This window comes from Megalobrama amblycephala, linkage group LG3 (genome assembly GCF_018812025.1).
Source record: "Megalobrama amblycephala isolate DHTTF-2021 linkage group LG3, ASM1881202v1, whole genome shotgun sequence".
NCBI classification, from domain to species: Eukaryota; Metazoa; Chordata; class Actinopteri; order Cypriniformes; family Xenocyprididae; genus Megalobrama; species Megalobrama amblycephala.
The window spans coordinates 15,885,128-15,903,234 of NC_063046.1; the positions used below are offsets into that span (position 1 = coordinate 15,885,128).

At 36.1% G+C, this 18,107-nt stretch overlaps 1 protein-coding gene across 2 annotated transcripts; it reads right to left on the bottom strand.

Moving 5' to 3' along the window:
• Nucleotides 1-648: 648 nt before the first annotated feature.
• si:dkey-181f22.4 (receptor-interacting serine/threonine-protein kinase 2) lies at nt 649-9,583 on the bottom strand. Of its 2 annotated transcripts, none has more exons than XM_048184215.1 (11): nt 9,018-9,583; nt 8,654-8,801; nt 8,145-8,294; nt 7,923-8,059; nt 7,781-7,830; nt 7,538-7,678; nt 7,356-7,441; nt 5,403-5,471; nt 4,761-4,899; nt 4,487-4,660; nt 649-1,787 (listed from the first exon to the last, which is right to left on the bottom strand). In XM_048184215.1, the coding sequence occupies exons 1-11, from the start codon at nt 9,158-9,160 to the stop codon at nt 1,483-1,485; spliced, it is 1,542 nt and encodes a 513-aa protein (XP_048040172.1). In that variant the 5' UTR covers nt 9,161-9,583; the 3' UTR covers nt 649-1,482. The 2 variants fall into 2 exon arrangements, with proteins under 2 accessions (XP_048040172.1, XP_048040171.1); XM_048184214.1 differs by having other exon boundaries at nt 4,761-4,902.
• Between the last annotated feature and the right edge of the window lie 8,524 nt (nt 9,584-18,107).

Genomic DNA, 18,107 nt, shown 5'->3' on the forward strand with positions numbered 1-18,107 from the left:
TCCAGTAACATTTCATATTGTCAATGTTGAAAACAGCTGCTCAATATTTTTGTGGAATCCGTGATGCATTTTCTTTTCTTTCATTTATTTGAAATATAAATCTTTTAACATTTTAAATACCTTAACTGTCAATTTTAATCAATTAAATGCTTCCTTGCTGATTTCTTGGGGGGGGGAAAAACAATTAAATGGTATAGTAGTGTATTATACATGAATGAGTTTTTTTTAGGTCCTGTGAATTGTTACCATTTCTTTTAATCACATTTTACCTTCATTACTTCATTTTAAACATCCCTGTGGTGTGGTGTGACAAAATAATGTTGAACTTAGCAATGCAAAAACTCTATGTAGTTTATTTTATGAGCATGTAGCTTTATAATATTTTTTTAAAATCCCACAACACTGTTGAAGCACGCTGAAATATCATGTCAAAGACATTTCACATCTCACATTGCAATGTGACTAAAGGCCCCTATAGCAAGGTCCATTCATGCCCTTTAGTGTAACGAACATCCATGCAATTAGACCGTCTGTGAGGAGGTATGTGGCATGTTATTGACCTGAGTAATACCGAGTAATATCTGTTCTCCAAGAAGTGGATCTTACGTATGAGTTCAGGTCAAATGCTGAAGGGACACATAACTGTGGTAAAGACACAACAGATCACAAAACAGTGTGAACATTTAATGGCGTTTCTTATACCATATTTGTTTTTTCCATACATATTTTATTCATATTCTCACCTTGTACATCCCGTGCTACATACATAGGGCACCAATCAATACTATTAAATGCTATTACATATAATGTCTTGTTGCAAGATACACTACAATCAGAAAATACTGCGTCTCTTGTGCAACATGCACAATTGTAAGTCTAACATCAAAAACACGCAACCTTGGAAATGTGTGGCACGCACACAAAACACAAGATAAATGTGGTTACAGTAAGAAAAATTTAAAATATTTGATGAGTCTATCAAAAGAATATATTAGGCTGAGCAACGGTTTCAATATTAACAGCAACTGAGTGTGAAAGTTGCAAACACTATTGATTTGTATGATTAAGGGAAATGGACTTAACTTTCTTAAAAGTTCCTTTCAAAGTAATCTGTTTTTGTGCTGCTGATTTGCTTTTCTCTTCAAAGGAATGTGATCAAATCTGTATTTGCCCATTCATCAGAACATCATCATGTTCAAAGTCATTTGAATAATCCCTTTAGTTTGTGAACTGGGAAACAATGACGTCATCAGTACCCTTTATATTGGGTGTTAATTTAATGATATATTTAGATTAAAAAAAGAATAAAACTGCATGGCAGCATACCCTTCCAGAGAGTCTGACCTCTCTTCATTTCTTACAGACTTGCATATACTTGACACATTATACAAATCTAATATCAATCTGATATTATTTGTTTCGTGTGTAGTTACTGCATTTTGCCTTTGCACAACACTAATCTAGAGATATTTTTGATCAAATTTATCCAGCCTGCCACCTCTGGGTGGTTTGAGTATTTTGAGTGGATACTAAACCTAAAGTTGTGGCCACCAAGATAGCAACATTTTCACCAAGACAGGCGCATATATCAAGCAAACAGCGCGTGCGTGCGGTCAAGGTCAAGGCTGCAGTGATGATCTCATATGTCTCGCGGGTCACAGCATGTCTAGCCCGTAACACGTCAAGTAGGTTGTTGAGTCGTCCTTCAGTCATGTAACGAACAATAGCCTCTCGTCTCTCTTGCAGAAGTTGGCCACAGCTCCTTCCCACAGACAGTTCACATTTAACTGGAGAAAGAGGAAGCATTAGAGTATAGTCAATAGTGTATTCATAAATCTTTTACATTCTCCTAGGAAAATTTTGCAAGAATAAACATACTCCGCAGACAAATCAAGTCACATTTTTTTTATAGTGCTTTATACAACACAGTTTGTTTCAAAACAGCTCTATAGTGATAAACGGGAAAATAATGATTCAATTATGTAAACAGAATTCAATTCTGCTGTAAAGCAGCTCTAAAAACTCAATAGTAAACAGTCATGATTCAGTTTAAATCAGTTCAGTGTTGATTCATTTCTGTTCAATAACTGTGTAAAGTACAACCTGAATTCCGGAAATGTTGGGACGTTTTTTTACATTTGAATAAAACGAAAACTAAAAGACTTTCAAATCACATGAGCCAATACTTTAATCTCAATAGAACACAGATAACATAAATGTTTAAACTGAGAAATTTTACACTTTCATCCACTAAATTGGCTCATTTCAAATTTGATGCCTGCTATAGGTCTCAAAAAAGTTGGCACAGGGGCAACAAATGGCTGAAAAAGCAAGACATTTTGAAAAGATTCAGCTGGGAGAACATCGAGCAACTAATTAAGTTAATTGATATCAGGTTTGTAACATGATTAGCTATAAAAGGGATGTCTTAAAGAGGCAGAGCCCAGGAATACTTCCAGAAACCACTGTCGGTAAACACAATCCGCCGTGCCATCTGCAGATGCCAACTAAAGCTCTATCATGCAAAAAGAAAGCTATACGTGAACATGGTCCAGAAGTGCCGTCATGTCCTATGAACCAAGGCTCATTTAAAATGGAATGTTTCAAAGTGGAAAAGTGTTCTATGGTCAGATGAGTCCAAATTTGAAAGTCTTGTTGGAACTCACGGACGCCGTGTCCTCCGGGCTAAAGAGGAGGGAGACCTGCTGGTGTGTTATCAGTGTCTTTATTCAGTTCAAAAGCCAGCATCTGTGATGGTATGGGGGTGCATAAGTGCGTAGGGTATGGGCAGCTTGCATATTTTGGAAGGCACTATGAATGCTGAAAGGTATATAAAAGGTTTTAGAGCAACAAATGCTCCCTTCCAGATGATGTCTATTTCAGCAGGACAATGCAAAACCACATATTGCAGCACCCAGACTCTTGTAAAAATTTCTCAGTTTAAACATTTGTTATGTTATCTATGTTCTATTGTAAATAAAGTATTGGCTCACGTGATTTGAAAGTCTTTTAGTTTTCATTTTATTCAAATTTTAAAAACATCCCAACATTTCCAGAATTTGGGTTGTACATCAATTATGAAAGGAATTCAATTCAGTTATAAAGCAGCTCTACTGAAAGCAATGATGTCATCATCCAGCTAAGTTGAGTTCTCATCCAATAGTGTCAGTGCAGTCAAATCAGTAACATTGCTGAATATTAAGTGTCCCCAACTAAGCAAGCTAAAGGTGACAGCGGCAAGCAACCCAAACTCCATCAGGTGAGAAATGGAGAAAAACCTTGTGAGAAACCAGGCTCGGTCACGGGGGCCAGTTCTCCGCTCCTCAAATAAAAGACATACTAAATATATACAAAAGTTTGGGACTTTTGGGAGAAATTAATAATTCTCTTCAGCAAGGATGAATTAAATTGATCAAAAGTGACAGTAAAAACATTTATAATGTTACAAAATATTTCAAATTTATCAAAGATACATGAAAAAAGTATTACATTGTCCACAAAAACATTAAGTAGCACCTATTTTCAACATTGATAATGATAAGAAATGTTTCTTGAGCACGAAATCAGCATATTTGAATGATTTCTGAAGGATCATTAGTAAAATTCATTAAAAAAAACTTCTCTCTGTTTATGTCTATGACGAGTCACACAGGTTCTGTGCTACTCTGCAGTGGTATGACCAGTCTAAAATAGTCTAAATATAAACACTTATTATAGGTGTATCGTAGTAATTCAGGATAAGACAAAACCAGGGCTTGGAAAATGGGTTCATGATGTACTCACTCATTATATAATTTTTGTCAATTTTGAACATAAAAAAAAAAGTTACGGACAGCAGCTTTAAAATATAAAACAGTTATTTTAAATTGTAATATTTCATAATATTACTGTATTTTTGATCAAAAGCAGCCTTGGTGAATCTTCTTTCAAAAACGTTAATTTTTTTTATCAATCCCAAACTTTTGAACGGTAGTGTATTTTTTAAAATGCCATTGCCATTACCAGATCCTTCACTGCGACAAAACCTTCTATACTACTTACATTTAAATGAACAAAACAAGACTAATTCTGAGAAAAACAAAAACCCTCTGGGGAGGAAACACACTGGACACAGATAAGGCATTAGTGGGGCGGTCATTCAGGAAGCGAGCGAGCACAGTCCCACAGAACTGCTTACTGCGCACATGTAAAGGCACAACACAAATAAGAACTGATACATTTTCTGTGCCCAGGTAGTTATGCCAACATATGTACACAATATGTACACAAAGCTCCTCCAGATTTATTTAGCTAAAATACATCAGGCAATCGAGACTGACAGAGAGCAGACCTTTTTCAAGATGGATTAAAGTATGCAACAATGGAGTGTTTATGTTTGTGGTCCAAACTCGTATGTTGTAAATGTGCAGGACAGGAATGGAGGGAATTAGAGAGATTCAAACAAAATGACTGTTACGGCATTTTGGAGACAGAACTAATTTCTCACCCTGGTTCCCAGCGTTGTGTTGTGGGGTGCTCTGAAACAGCGTTGTAGGGGAAACACATGGGGACCTTAAAGATGTGGGACTCTGTCTTGCCGAAATTCCACAACGCCCATTAATCTGAGTGAAACCTTGATCACTGCAGGCGTTACTGGATTGGACCGAACTTTTTCCGGTATCTATAAAAGACATGAGCAGGGAAATTGTAATTATAAGACATTTTACACTAATAAAGTGAGAAAATGTATCCAAAATACTATTAAATTAGAGCTCACTAACCCCTAAAGCATCCAATCTGAGGACAACCTCTTGGCGGATTGGGCTTTCCTTTTGCATTCAGTGAAGACACTGGCAGAGTTTCATTTTGTGGAATCACCTTGGAGGTCCAATTTTTTGTGGGACCTTTGCAACTATTGTCCTGCTGGTGGTAAAAGACAGTCAATGGTCAGAATACAAAAACTGTAAGCATGGCCGTACTGACCATCGAGGTTCTCGAGGTGTATAATAAAATTCATGAAATAACTCCCTAATAATAACTGTTCTTTGGTGCTGCAAAAATGTTCTACAACACAAAGATAACCAGCTTTCAATCAGCAGTGTAACAGCGCATGTCAAAATGACTGAGATGCCCAATCAGATCAAAGATTTATCTATTCAAATTTTTTTCATTTAAACCCAAATGCTGTTGTACATTAACATTTTAACATTAAACATTTTTTGACCTCTGTTTTTCTAAAATCCTGTGTGTGGCCATGGTTGTAAGAAGTGTTATATTTGCACATAATTTATAATGAACACAAACAATACAAAATATAGCTTTGAACTGAGTACCTGCTCAACAATATCAACATTGTGGTATAAAAAGAGAGAGAACATTTCTAGTAAAACCTGTTCACAGTAATTGCAGTAGTTGTCTCTTACCTCTAGGTTATGTAGCTCAATAGGCAACTCCCAGGATGAGCGCATTTTACAGCTCTGTAGCCTCCTCTCCTGGTGAAACAGACACACAGCCCACAAATAATCATTACCACCTAATAAATACATAATCGGTCAACTGTCAAATTCTTCACATCTGTATTAAAATAAGTTAAAAAATGTATAAAAGAAAATATTCAACATGAAGTGAGGTTCACAGACTACAAGTGAAAATGCATAACAATGGAGTGAAAATTATTTATTAGAACAATTGACATGAATTTTACAATGTCTTAGTATTCGGTTTGTACTCATTTTGCTTTAATCACAGCAGCACTTGAGCTGTATGAACGGCACAAGTTTTTGTTCCAGTTAAACGTGATGATCTGTGTTCATTTGAAAATGAAAGATGCATCTTGTGCTTCAATGGAATCAAGAACATCTGACCACTTCAAAAGAGTATATAATGTTTATATAATTTGCTTATTGGATTAGTGACCAGGAAATCGTTGTTTATTATTACTATTAATCTATAGGTTTATTATCTGCATGTGTTTTAAAGCTATATCAGTTTAAACTTCTAATTCATCATTTTCTAAATGCACACATCTGAAGCACACAGAAAGCTGGCTGTCGGATGTCTCGTGAGTATTAAACTTAAACTTCTCTTTCACATTTTATTGTGCTTAAACTGCCAAATGCACACAAGGTTATATCAAAAACACAAAGTAAACATAAACGCAGTCAGTTATACCTGTGAACGTAAACAACAGGGACAGAAATCACATGTGTATATTAGATCTGTGGTGCATTCCCTTCAAAAATAAAACTAATCCACAACGTTTTCAGTGGCTCAGATGTCGGGATAAATCAAGACTGTTATGTTCACGCCGACTAGCATGCCGACTTTAAATGCCAGATTTCAATGAAAAAGAAAGACTGTGGACCTTCTGAACCCCAATGTATAAAAGTTTTTACTATTATTCAGCTCATTATGAATATTGAATATTGACATTTGATATAGATAAATTAACTAAATTAATAAATATTGATTCTTACAATGGAATGAATCAATACTGAATTTACTTAAAGGATTAGTCCACTTTTAAATACACTTTTCCTGATAAATTTACTCACCCCCATGTCATCCAAGATGTTCATGTCTTTCTTTCGTCAGTCGAAAAGAAATGAAGGTTTTTGAGGAAAACATTCCAGGATTATTCTGCTTACAGTGGATTTCAATGGCTACCAACAGATTGAAGGTCAAAATTACAGTTTCAGTGAAGCTTCAAGGGCTTTAAACGATACCAGATGAGAAATAAGGGTCTTATCTAGCGAATCAATCGGTCATTTTTGAAAAAAATGTTCTACGCCTTCCCTATTCTACTTACGGAACGAACGCGGCGCCAGTTTCGTTTTTTTCCGTAACTTGAATAGGGAAGGCGTAGGACATTCAGCGTAAGCGTTATGAAGAATGCGGAAGCTGAAAGTACGTTCAAGGCGATATTTTGTTTATAAAGCATAAACGGTTGTATTTTTTCCGAAAATGACCGATCGATTTGCTAGATAAGACCCTTATTTCTCATCTGGTATCGTTTAAAGCCCTTGAAGCTTCACTGAAACTGTAATTTTGACCTTCAATCTGTTGGTAGCCATTGAAATCCACTGTAAGGAGAAAAATCCTGGAATATTTTCCTCAAAAACCTTAATGTCTTTCTTTCGTCGGTCGAAAAGAAATTAACATCTTGGATGACATGGGGGTGAGTAAATTTACCAGGAAAAGTGTATTTAAAAGTAGACTAATCCTTTAAGCTGGACAATGACACAATTTTCTTTAAGAGCTGCTGTGCAGCCAAAATTATATACCAGTTATTACTGTAAAGCTGCTTTGACACAATCTGCATTGTAAAAAGCGCTACATAAATAAAGGTGACTTGACATTAATTATTAAACAAGTACCTTGCATTTTTTCAGATGAAGAACATCTTCAGTGAAAGTCTGAGGATCAAACGCTGCTAAAGCTGTCCTTAGAACCATTGCACACTCTGTATGAGCAAAAAAATAAATAAAAAATTAATAAGTGATGAGCAGATCTTAAATAACACCTTTAAGCTCCAAGTTTAAAAAATGCTATAACTAACCCTCAGCTGATGGGCGTTTTTGAGGTTCACTGTTCAAGCATCTAACAATGATTTTGGTAAGAGCGTGGTTTTGAGGGGTCATTACTGGCAGGAGGTCAACCCCAAAACCAAGCTCTAATTTGGTCTGAAGCTGATCAATACCTGTATGAAAACAAATTTAAGGGAAATGTTTCAGGTCAATGAATGACTGAAAAATCCTTCTCCCAAAATAACACAACATGCATTGAAGAGATGACAACATACCTTCACATGGACGCTTTCTATTCAGTGTTTCCCACAGCAGAACCCCAAAACTGTAGAATCATTAAAAAGCTCAAATGAACTCAACAATTCTACTCTAACATAGAGCTGAAACAATCTAGAATTTTGAGATAATGCACCTCACCTATATATGTCCGCCTTTACAGAAGGAGCAGCACCTTGTAAGACTTCCGGTGACACATAGGCCAGATCTCTGTAACATGGCCCACGACCATTAGAAGTGGTCAAGTGCATGTCTATCTCTTGGCCCCAGTCACACAACTACAATGACACAATTTTAAAAAATAAGTACAATGGTCATGCATATGCACAATTTTAAGGAACTTTGGACTAGGCAAGGCAATACTTTGGCACGGTACTGTTGGTCGAGAAGAACATTAGTAGCTTTCAGGGCTCCATGAGGCAGCGGAATGGCATGGATATGAGCTAAACCTTCAGCAACATCCAACAGGATCCGAAGACAAAGAGCCACCGAAAGCTCTGGGTACAGGTTTGTCTAAAGAAAGCAAAAAAAAAATGTATCACTTGCAGTTAAATGAAATAAGACCAGTAGAATACACAGAGAGACATTTCCTGACAATAAGAGTTATATTACAGATGATGCAACAGTTATTGAAATGCTACTGCTGTTCTTTGGCACTATTTTTTTTTTTTTTACTGTTACATTACTAGATGGTTCCTTGCCCAGGGGATTTCCACTCTCACTGTCAGGAACATAAACGCACCTTTCCAAAATCAAAAAACAAACACTCACACTTCCTGGTTTAGATAACAGTCACAAGTATGTTAAAGCACCTGTCTGTGACTCAAAGCATCTTTTTAAATTAAGTATTAACTGTTTAAATAAGTGCTTACCTCATGCAGTATTGAATCTAGAGATCCTTCAGTCATCCAGTCCCACACCAGCCCCACTAGAGAGTGAGTTGTGTACACACCCAACGGGAGTAGTAGTCGCTCAGAGCACACCTGACCTGACACTTTCTTTAACCTTTCAGTCCACTTACTGATACCACACACACACAAAGCATTTAAATGTATTATTATTAATTCATATTAATCCTGTATCAATAATTATTAATTTACTACAACTTAAATATGCCTAATATATTTTAATAGAAATTAATTTAATTCTATATAATATTTAGCCTATATTTCCTATGCAAAGCACAACAAACAAAAATTATCTGACACAGGTACGATGATTAAAAATGCACTTTACCTGTCCTTGATTAACTTGACAGCCACTTTGCGTCCTGTCCTTTCGAAATGTCCTCGCAAACACGCACCAACACTCGTTCTGACCAAAACTACATTTTGCAAGTCCTTCTCATCAATTATCTGCAGATGACTGACCTGAGCCATTCCTCTGGACCCAGTCAATTTCAGCTCTGCTGGGGCGCTGACTATACTGAGACTGCTCGACTAGATTCATTTGCGGTCGAAAATGAAAGGAATAGAGGGCCCGGCCCCAGATCGCGTGCTCATGACACGTCGCTTGTTTATGTCGCGTCTTATTGGCTGAGTTCACAGAAATCCCCGGCTAATTTTAACAGTCATGTAGTGTTGGAAACACAACTTATCGATTCACCTGGGCGCGAGAAAGTTGAACCAAACTACATTAAACTGATTTGTGAGGGGAAAAAAGATTGCCTACACAATATCATTGCTGATCACATTATTTTTTCCTACATGCACATACATGAATAGTAGTTTTGACAAATATGTTTAAAAAAATATGTAGGCCTACATTCATGAGATGATGACTCCAGTAATATCGATAGCTTAGTAAAAGATGTTTGATTTTATATGAAGCGGGTCGCCATCCTGAGATCACATGACCAGCCGAACGCAATCTCGGGAATGGCGTAAGGGGGTAAAACTGAAAGCAACTTGTAGCCTACTGCCTGATTTTTTTTTTCAAAGAAATGTAGCCTATGGCCACATGAATAACATCATAATACCTTTACAAAATAGCCATACATGGAAGACAGTAACAGAGTGGAAATATAGTTATGCTATTAATTATTAACCTCTCAGGCTCTCCACACTAATTTATTGACATTCTAGTAGGCTATTCATTGTTCATGTCACGTAGGTATCACATGGCTAACACAGGCTGCATCAACAGCTATCTAGTTATGAGCTCATCATTGTGACTCCATCTCTTTAAAAAAAAAAAAAAGAAAAAAAAAAAAAAAAAAAAAAGCAATTCCTCTTTTTCTCAGATGTCTGCCGAAATTGCACAAAGAGGTGTCTGCCACACACTTGGGGGTTTTCTTTGCAAGGCTAAAGTTTATATAAAGTCTTACACCATTTGCTGATCTCTGTTCAGCGTGACAAGTGAATGGGAAGTGATATTTCCATCTTACAGAAAAGGGGATGTCCAGAGTGACTGAACTAACAATAGAAAGTGGAATCTTGTGAGTCATTTATTGATTTATCACTTTCACGCTCTGTTATCTCAGAAGAAGAAAAAAACTATTGTCAATTTAACTTTCTATGTAGTTATATTGTTACTTTTACTGTTTTTGTAGGCCTATATACATTACTGTACATAAACAAATATGTAAAAAGAGTTATTTAGAATTTATAGCAAGAAAACATTATATTAAATAAAGATAACGGAGGCAAACAGACACTGACAATGACTAACACTGTTGAACTGTAGTAACCTATCCAATAAAACTAGTCAATACATTGACAAAACATGATTATTCATCATTACCTGAACACATTATTGGAATGTTTTCTGAAAAACAAACTGAAGGAATTAAATTCACAACAAATGCATTGATGGAAATCTTAGTCTTTATGCCTTGTAATTGACCCTTATTTATTTTTAAAAAATGAATAAATGACTCAAAGTAACACATTAAATAAATGTTTTTACTGTTTTTCTATATATATCATAAATAATCTGCATATTAAGTGTCAAATTATACATCTAGTAATTGTATACTTTTTTATCTTCACAAAAAAATGTTTTTTTGTCTTCTCTGATACATTTATTGTGAATTCAGTGCAAATGTGTGTAAGTGATTACTCCAGTCCCACAGAATTTACACTCAAGAGTCAGTAAAACCCCTTTTACGTAACTTTCCGAGGAGTTGCAATTCAGTGAAGAAGTCATGAACGAGGGGTTTAGATAAAAATCAAGCTGAACAAAGGGGAACTTTAACGCAATGCTTAAATTGTGTAAATATTTTCCATTGAACATCAGAATGCAACACTGGCCTACATTCATGTCTACACCATAAAGACAATAGAACATTCAACCAGTTCATCAACATTTTTTTTTTTTTAGAAAAAATATTGAAAAAACAGCATAAAGAATGTACGAACATTTCCAATGCAATAAATGTACTCTGGATCAAAGACTCAGTGTTAGTGAGTTTTTACAGTTTTTTTTCAATTGCTAACATACCATTAACAAATTCATGTTGTTTCTAAAATGCTTAAATTTTCTTTTCACACAAGCTTACCCAATGCCAAAACCATGGATCTTCATTCAGGATCAAGTCAGAAATGAAGACCAAATGTTCCAATCTTTAAATATAGTATAAAACTTCTGCAACAACAACAGCTCAAAAGTATTGAAAAAATATATATAACAAATTGATAAGCATTTTTAATTGGCAGATTACAGAAATATTGAGAAATAGCAGATACCGATCTCAGTTGGACGCATAGTCAGGTGTTGAAGTTCATTTCATTACATGGACACAGTAAAATAGGACTCTTTGAATCGGATTTATTCAGTGTGGATGCAGAACAACAAAGAGGAGCAGAAAGAGAAAAAAATTAATGTCTGGGTGAGGGAGAGGAATACAGGTGCTGGTCATATAACTAGAATATCATCAAAAAGTTGATTTTTTTCACTAATTCCATTCAAAAAGTGAAACTTGTATATTATATTCATTCATTACACACAGACTGATATATTTCAAATGTTTATTTCTTTTAATTTTGATTATTAAAACTGACAACTAAGGAAAATCCCAAATTCAGTATCTCAGAAAATTAGAATATTGTGAAAAATGATCAATATTGAAGACACCTGGTGCCACACTCTAATCAGCTAATTAACTCAAAACACATGCAAAGGCCTTTAAATGGTTTCTCAGTCTAGTTCTGTAGGCTACACAATCATGGGGAAGACTGCTGACTTGACAGTTGTCCAAAAGACGACCATTGACACCTTTCACAAGGAGGGCAAGACACAAAAGGTCATTGCAAAAGAGGCTGGTTGTTTACAGAGCTCTGTGTCCAAGCACATTAATAGAGAGGCGAAGGGAAGGAAAAGATGTGGTAGAAAAAAGTGTACAAGCAATAGGGATAACCGCACCCTGGAGAGGATTGTGAAACAAAACCCATTCAAAAATGTGGGGGAGATTCACAAAGAGTGGACTGCAGCTGGAGTCAGTGCTTCAAGAACCACTACGCACAGACGTATGCAAGACGTGGGTTTCAGCTGTCGCATTCCTTGTGTCCAGCCACTCTTGAACAACAGACAGCGTCAGAAGCGTCTCGCCTGGGCTAAAGACAAAAAGGACTGGACTGCTGCTGAGTGGTCCAAAGTTATGTTCTCTGATGAAAGTAAATTTTGCATTTCCTTTGGACATCAGGGTCCTAGAGTCTGGAGGAAGAGAGGAGAGGCCCACAGTCCACGTTGCTTGAGGTCCAGTGTAAAGTTTCCACAGTCAGTGATGGTTTGGGGTGCCATGTCATCTGCTGGTGTTGGTCCACTGTGTTTTCTGAGGTCCAAGGTCAACGCAGCTGTATACCAGGAAGTTTTAGAGCACTTCATGCTTCCTGCTGCTGACCAACTTTATGCAGATGCAGATTTCATTTTCCAACAGGACTTGGCACGTGCACACAGTGCCAAAGCTACCAGTACCATGGTTTAAGGACCATGGTATCCCTGTTCTTAATTGGCCAGCAAACTCGCCTGACCTTAACCCCAAAGAAAATCTATGGGGTATTGTGAAGAGGAAGATGCGATATGCCAGACCCAACAATGCAGAAGAGCTGAAGGCCACTATCAGAGCAACCTGGGCTCTCATAAGACCTGAGCAGTGCCACAGACTGATCGACTCCATATGCCACGCCGCATTGCTGCAGTAACTCAGGCAAAAGGAGCCCCAACTAAGTATTGAGTGCTGTACATGCTCATACTTTTCATGTCTTACATATAAGCATTCTACTTTTACTGCAGTAAAATGAAATTTAATTATAAAAACAATGGATTTCATATTTTCTGCAGGTAGAACTGAAACATGACAAGTAATGCAGTTTTCATAATGCCATCAACTGTTATTTTGACAGTCATTGCGCTATGTTCATGTTGATAGAAAACTAGCTAGTGTTATGACAGACCAACTCGATTTTGAATCAGATTTGCTTTTTGCATTTTGAAATGTAGTTTGTATTTATTTAACAAAATATGGTTTTGGTCAGAAAATTAATCATTTGGCTAATTGTGTGATGTTGGTGTGTTGCTGTGTTAAGAGTTCTTTATGTATTGATAAACACAATTGTAAAAATATCACTATATAAAAAGGCTTATAAGGTCTCTAGTTGTTTTTAGACATAAATACTTATTTTATTAAGTGGATTTTGACATAGGATTGAGAATGTCTAAATATATTTTTTGTCAAGGTTTATATTTTTTATTTTATTTATTTTTTAAATGTTGATTTCAAGTGTGTTTTTGCATAAATTTTATTACAGTCAAACCTGATCACAGAGAAAGACATTTTGCTACACATAACATCAAAATTCAACACAAATGTAACAAAAATAAACAGGAAAGCTTTAGCAGAGCTTAATCAACCTGATTTCAACCTCTTATGTGAGTCATGGCTCAATTTTACCATATTGTCACAGCCACACCAGTTCATTTGCATTTGTATAATAATGTGTTGTGTGTGTGTGTGTGTGTGGGTGTGTGTGTGTCAGTATGTTTGAGTGGGTGTGTCTTTTTTGTACTCTAGATGTTTTAAGAGTATAACCTCTTCCTTGCTGTCCATTTTTTAATGCATTGTGTCAAAAAAAAATTTTTTATTTCATGCATTTCAAAAACTTGCTTTGTGTTACAGGTACAGGAGGGGTGGTGTCACCTCTTCATTGTTGTGTACTTTTTTCGGCATCATGGCAGATTTGTAAACACAAAAAAAATATCTGTATTTCATATTTTTGCCTATTTCCCATTTATTTCCAGTGACGGTCATTTTTGACTGTAAACAACACAAGTGTGACTACGTTTTTCGAACCATTCAGATGAAACAGTCATTTTTAAAATTCTTAATTTTATGTAATGTCATACCAAAAGTATCTTATATGTCTACTTGTTGTTGAAGCAAATCACCAAAGCAGATTCTTTGTAAATGCAGCTTGGCAAATAAAGTGAATTCAAATTGTGGTAAAGTGTGGTAATGACATCCTTCAGGTAGGCCTATATTTTATCTTTTAAGGTGACTAGGAAACCAATGAACATGAATAATAAATGGAGATAAATACAGAAAGGTGGAAATATGCTGAAATCCACAAGAGCACTGGTACTTCAATTATGGTTCGTCTACCAAACCAACAATGACCTGGAACAAACATCAGATACCACAACAAAGCCCAGATCCAAATCCCAGTGAGTATCTGTGAAATGAAAAAAAAAAAAAAAAACATTTTATTTCACAAACAGTCCCTATCCAATTAAAACTTGAGGATTTTTGCATAGAAGAACAACCAAAATTCCAGTAGCAATAAAGAATTTTTATTTTTATTTTTGAAAGACACTCCCAGCTCTTCCCAATACTATGGTCCTGGGGTGCGTTTCCCAAAGCGAACTATGGTCGTAAGTTCCGTCGTTACCAATAGAGTTCAATGGGACTTACGACCATAGTTCACCAACGATGCTTTCGGGAAACGCACCCCTGATTGTAAGGGCTGAGCTCCAAACACCTGCCACCAGAGGTCGCCCTTCTGAACCGAATTATTATTTTGGTAACACTTTACAACAAGGTTCATTAGTTAGCATTAGTTAACTACATTATTTGACATGATCTAATAATGAACTGCACGTTTACACCATTTATTAATCTGTGTTAATGTTAATTTCAACATTTACTACATTTTTAAAATCAAGAGTGCACTGTGAACTATAACATGAGCAATGAGCAACTGTATTTTTATTAACTAACGTTAACAAATTAACAAATACAGCAATAAATGTATTGATCATGGTTAGTTAATGTAAGTTAATACATTACAGGTTTTTTGTTTGTTTGTTTGTTTTACGATTGTTTACACACTAAAATTAAAAATGACAGTTAGTGAAACTTTACACTTAAGGAGCAAAACCTCAGCCCAGATCTGCACAACTATAAGCACATTTTCAGTCTCACACATTGTGCAAAACACTGTGTGTAGTGTTTAGCAAAAAATGTGAGGCTGAAAATGCATTTCCAAAACACTAAACACACTTCTCAACATTAGACAAAAATCCATCATGATGTCACTTCTTTGCCATTTCAAGACAATGCTTTCCAAAATACACCTATGAACTAATTGATCACAGCCGTCAAGTGTGCAGACAAACTGTAAACTCAAAAATCAGGTGTAAGTACTATAACAAGGCAAAAAGTGAGCTTATCTGTCTTCGACAAAAATGGAAGGCAATGTTGCAGTAAGAAGAAGAGGGAGAAACATCACTGGCCACAGAGCTATTTTTAAAGTCCCGGACCTACGTGGTGGTAACATCACAATGTGCAGTCATGCAGAATAGGGTCCTCCACAGGCATGCCAACTTAGGCCTTATAACATGTGGGGGAAATTTTGAGTTTCTGTATAATTTCCATATGATTTTACTTATATGCTTATGGTTAAGTGAGCATTCTCAGGGCGACAAGTGGAAAAACACTGAAGTGGTAAACATGTTCCTAATATGGTAAAAGGACAGAGGCTTCAGCCTTGAAGGTTAGAGATATAAAAGTGAGGGGAAGCTTTCTTTTCTTAGTCTTACACTCTGCAGCTACTTTTGAGCCTGTATGACTGTTTGACCTTCCTTGCGAGAAATAAAACTTTCGAAAGGCAATTGGACGTGTTTATCTCTTATGCAGTAAGAGTCCTGTTGATTTTTGCCACAACAATTACGACCCACATAGTTCTATGGCCAGATGCAGCTAGGTAAAGAGATTATGCTTAGTTTTTTTTTTTTTAATGCTTAGTTTTCTTTTTCTCTTCACAAATGGTTTTGTTGTTTATGTACTGTGTTCTGTTTAGAATATTCTCTGATTTTCAGTGCAATATGCAACCTTTGGAAATGTATCGATGTGTTGACTGATTTTACAATGTGGAGAGAAATAAATATTTTCATCAATGTGCAGTACTGCTCTTGTGTGTTGTGTTTGGTCAGTATATTCATGTAGTTTACTCTATATCTCTAAAAAAATCAAACCCAGACTATTAGAAAAGTAGAACTATTGAAGATTGAGCACAGCAGTGTGTAAGTGGTTCAAACTGAATCAGATTGTATGAATTATGTGTGTGCCATACAGTGGCAAATATGGGTTTTGTTAAATGATTGCAAAGTTTTGAATGAAGTGCTTCGTTTTGCAAAGGATCTGAGGTGTTCTGCTACCTGTGTGGATGTGTGAATTGTGTTGTGTTTTGACAAAAAGAGATTGCTTTCATAATTGTGCTTAAAGGTGCTAAAGAGGATCTTTTCGTCGACTGAGAAACCAAAGACCGTTAGTGAGTTTTTAAAATGAGCGCATGCGTAAGAACAACCCCCCTCCTTCACAGCTCATTTAGAGGGAACGCCTCCCAAAACTCGTGCACGAGTATTGGAACATGAGTGTTTACCACCGGCATTCGCTGTGTCGTGTTAGTGGATTCATTATGTCGGACTCACCACAGGTAACTCATAATCTGCAGTTGTTACTCCTGTCTCCTGACAAAAACATTGCATGCGGCGCCTGTAGAGTGTGGAAAGTTACTGGAGTGCGCAGCCGCGCACGTCTCTCACAAGGAACGTAATGGCAGTGATTGACAAGCCATAGGGCCAAACGTTTACGCGATTGGCTGATGTTTTTAAGGCCCTTCCTCGTACACAGATGATGTATATTAATATTATTCCTTTCAGTGCACCTAATAAATAGTCTTTTATCAGTTAGTAAAGACAGTTTCAAGTAATATTGCAAAAATGTATAAAACAAAACATCCTCTTTAGCACCTTTAAGCAATTGTAAGGAAAAAAAAAAAAAAAAATGTAAAAAAATGTTAACAAATTAACTTTATTGTAAAGTGTTACCATTATTTTTAAGATTCACATCTAGTTCATATTCTTGTTAGCCAGGCTACAGTTCTGAGCAGTTTAGTTAATTTAACGGGTAAATAATTTTTTCTGTTGTTTATCATCCTTTGGGTTTTAAACTGAAAATGTTGTCTGTGTTTTTAATTATTATTAAAAACATGTGTTTGAATTATTTGTGGATTTTGAGCTTGTGTTGTTTTCATTTGCTGACCCTACATTTCACCTGGTTAGTGTGGAATAAAATTCTCTGCATATGTTCTGTTTTAGCATCACATTATTTACACTACCTAGTATTAACTCTATGAACTATTACTTTCACGTTTTAATGGATCATGGTTTCATATTCTAATTCAAATAAGTAAAAAATTCCAAGCGGGCTCCAAAGTTTTTGCTACAAATAAAGTTTCTTTTCATTTTGATTAATGATTTTATGAATAAATAGCATGCCCGATAAAATGGTTATAAACATGAACAGATTAGGGTTTTTCTTTGGTTGTTTCTAACAATATCAGAACTATTTTTGGTGCTGAATAGAAAGCTTTTAATAAGGTTTCATAAAGAACCATGCTAAATTGCTATACAGAACAAACAAAGTCTTAACAAAGTCCCTTTAAGACAAGTCATTTCACTCGGCGGCCATCTTTGAAACGCCTCTCGGGCATCCTGGGCATCATGCAATCTCTTTGAATGGGGAAACATCAAATTCTCCAAAACTGTTCGCCAACCTTACGATTAAATTTCATATTTGAAATCACCAATGAAATCTAACAACAACCGGCTCATAAATTTAGTTTCTAAATGCTCGAATCATGACAAAAAAAATGTATTTTTCAGGCTGGATCAAGCTAATGCGCATGCGCAGACCTAAATGCGCGTCTCTTCGGAGGCGCGCGTCTTACTGTTTCTATAGAAACCGGTGATTCTAAAGGCCGCTGAAGTGACGCGATGACTTTACCAGTCGGCGATTGGCTCTTATTTAGAAGGCGGGACTTATTCCGC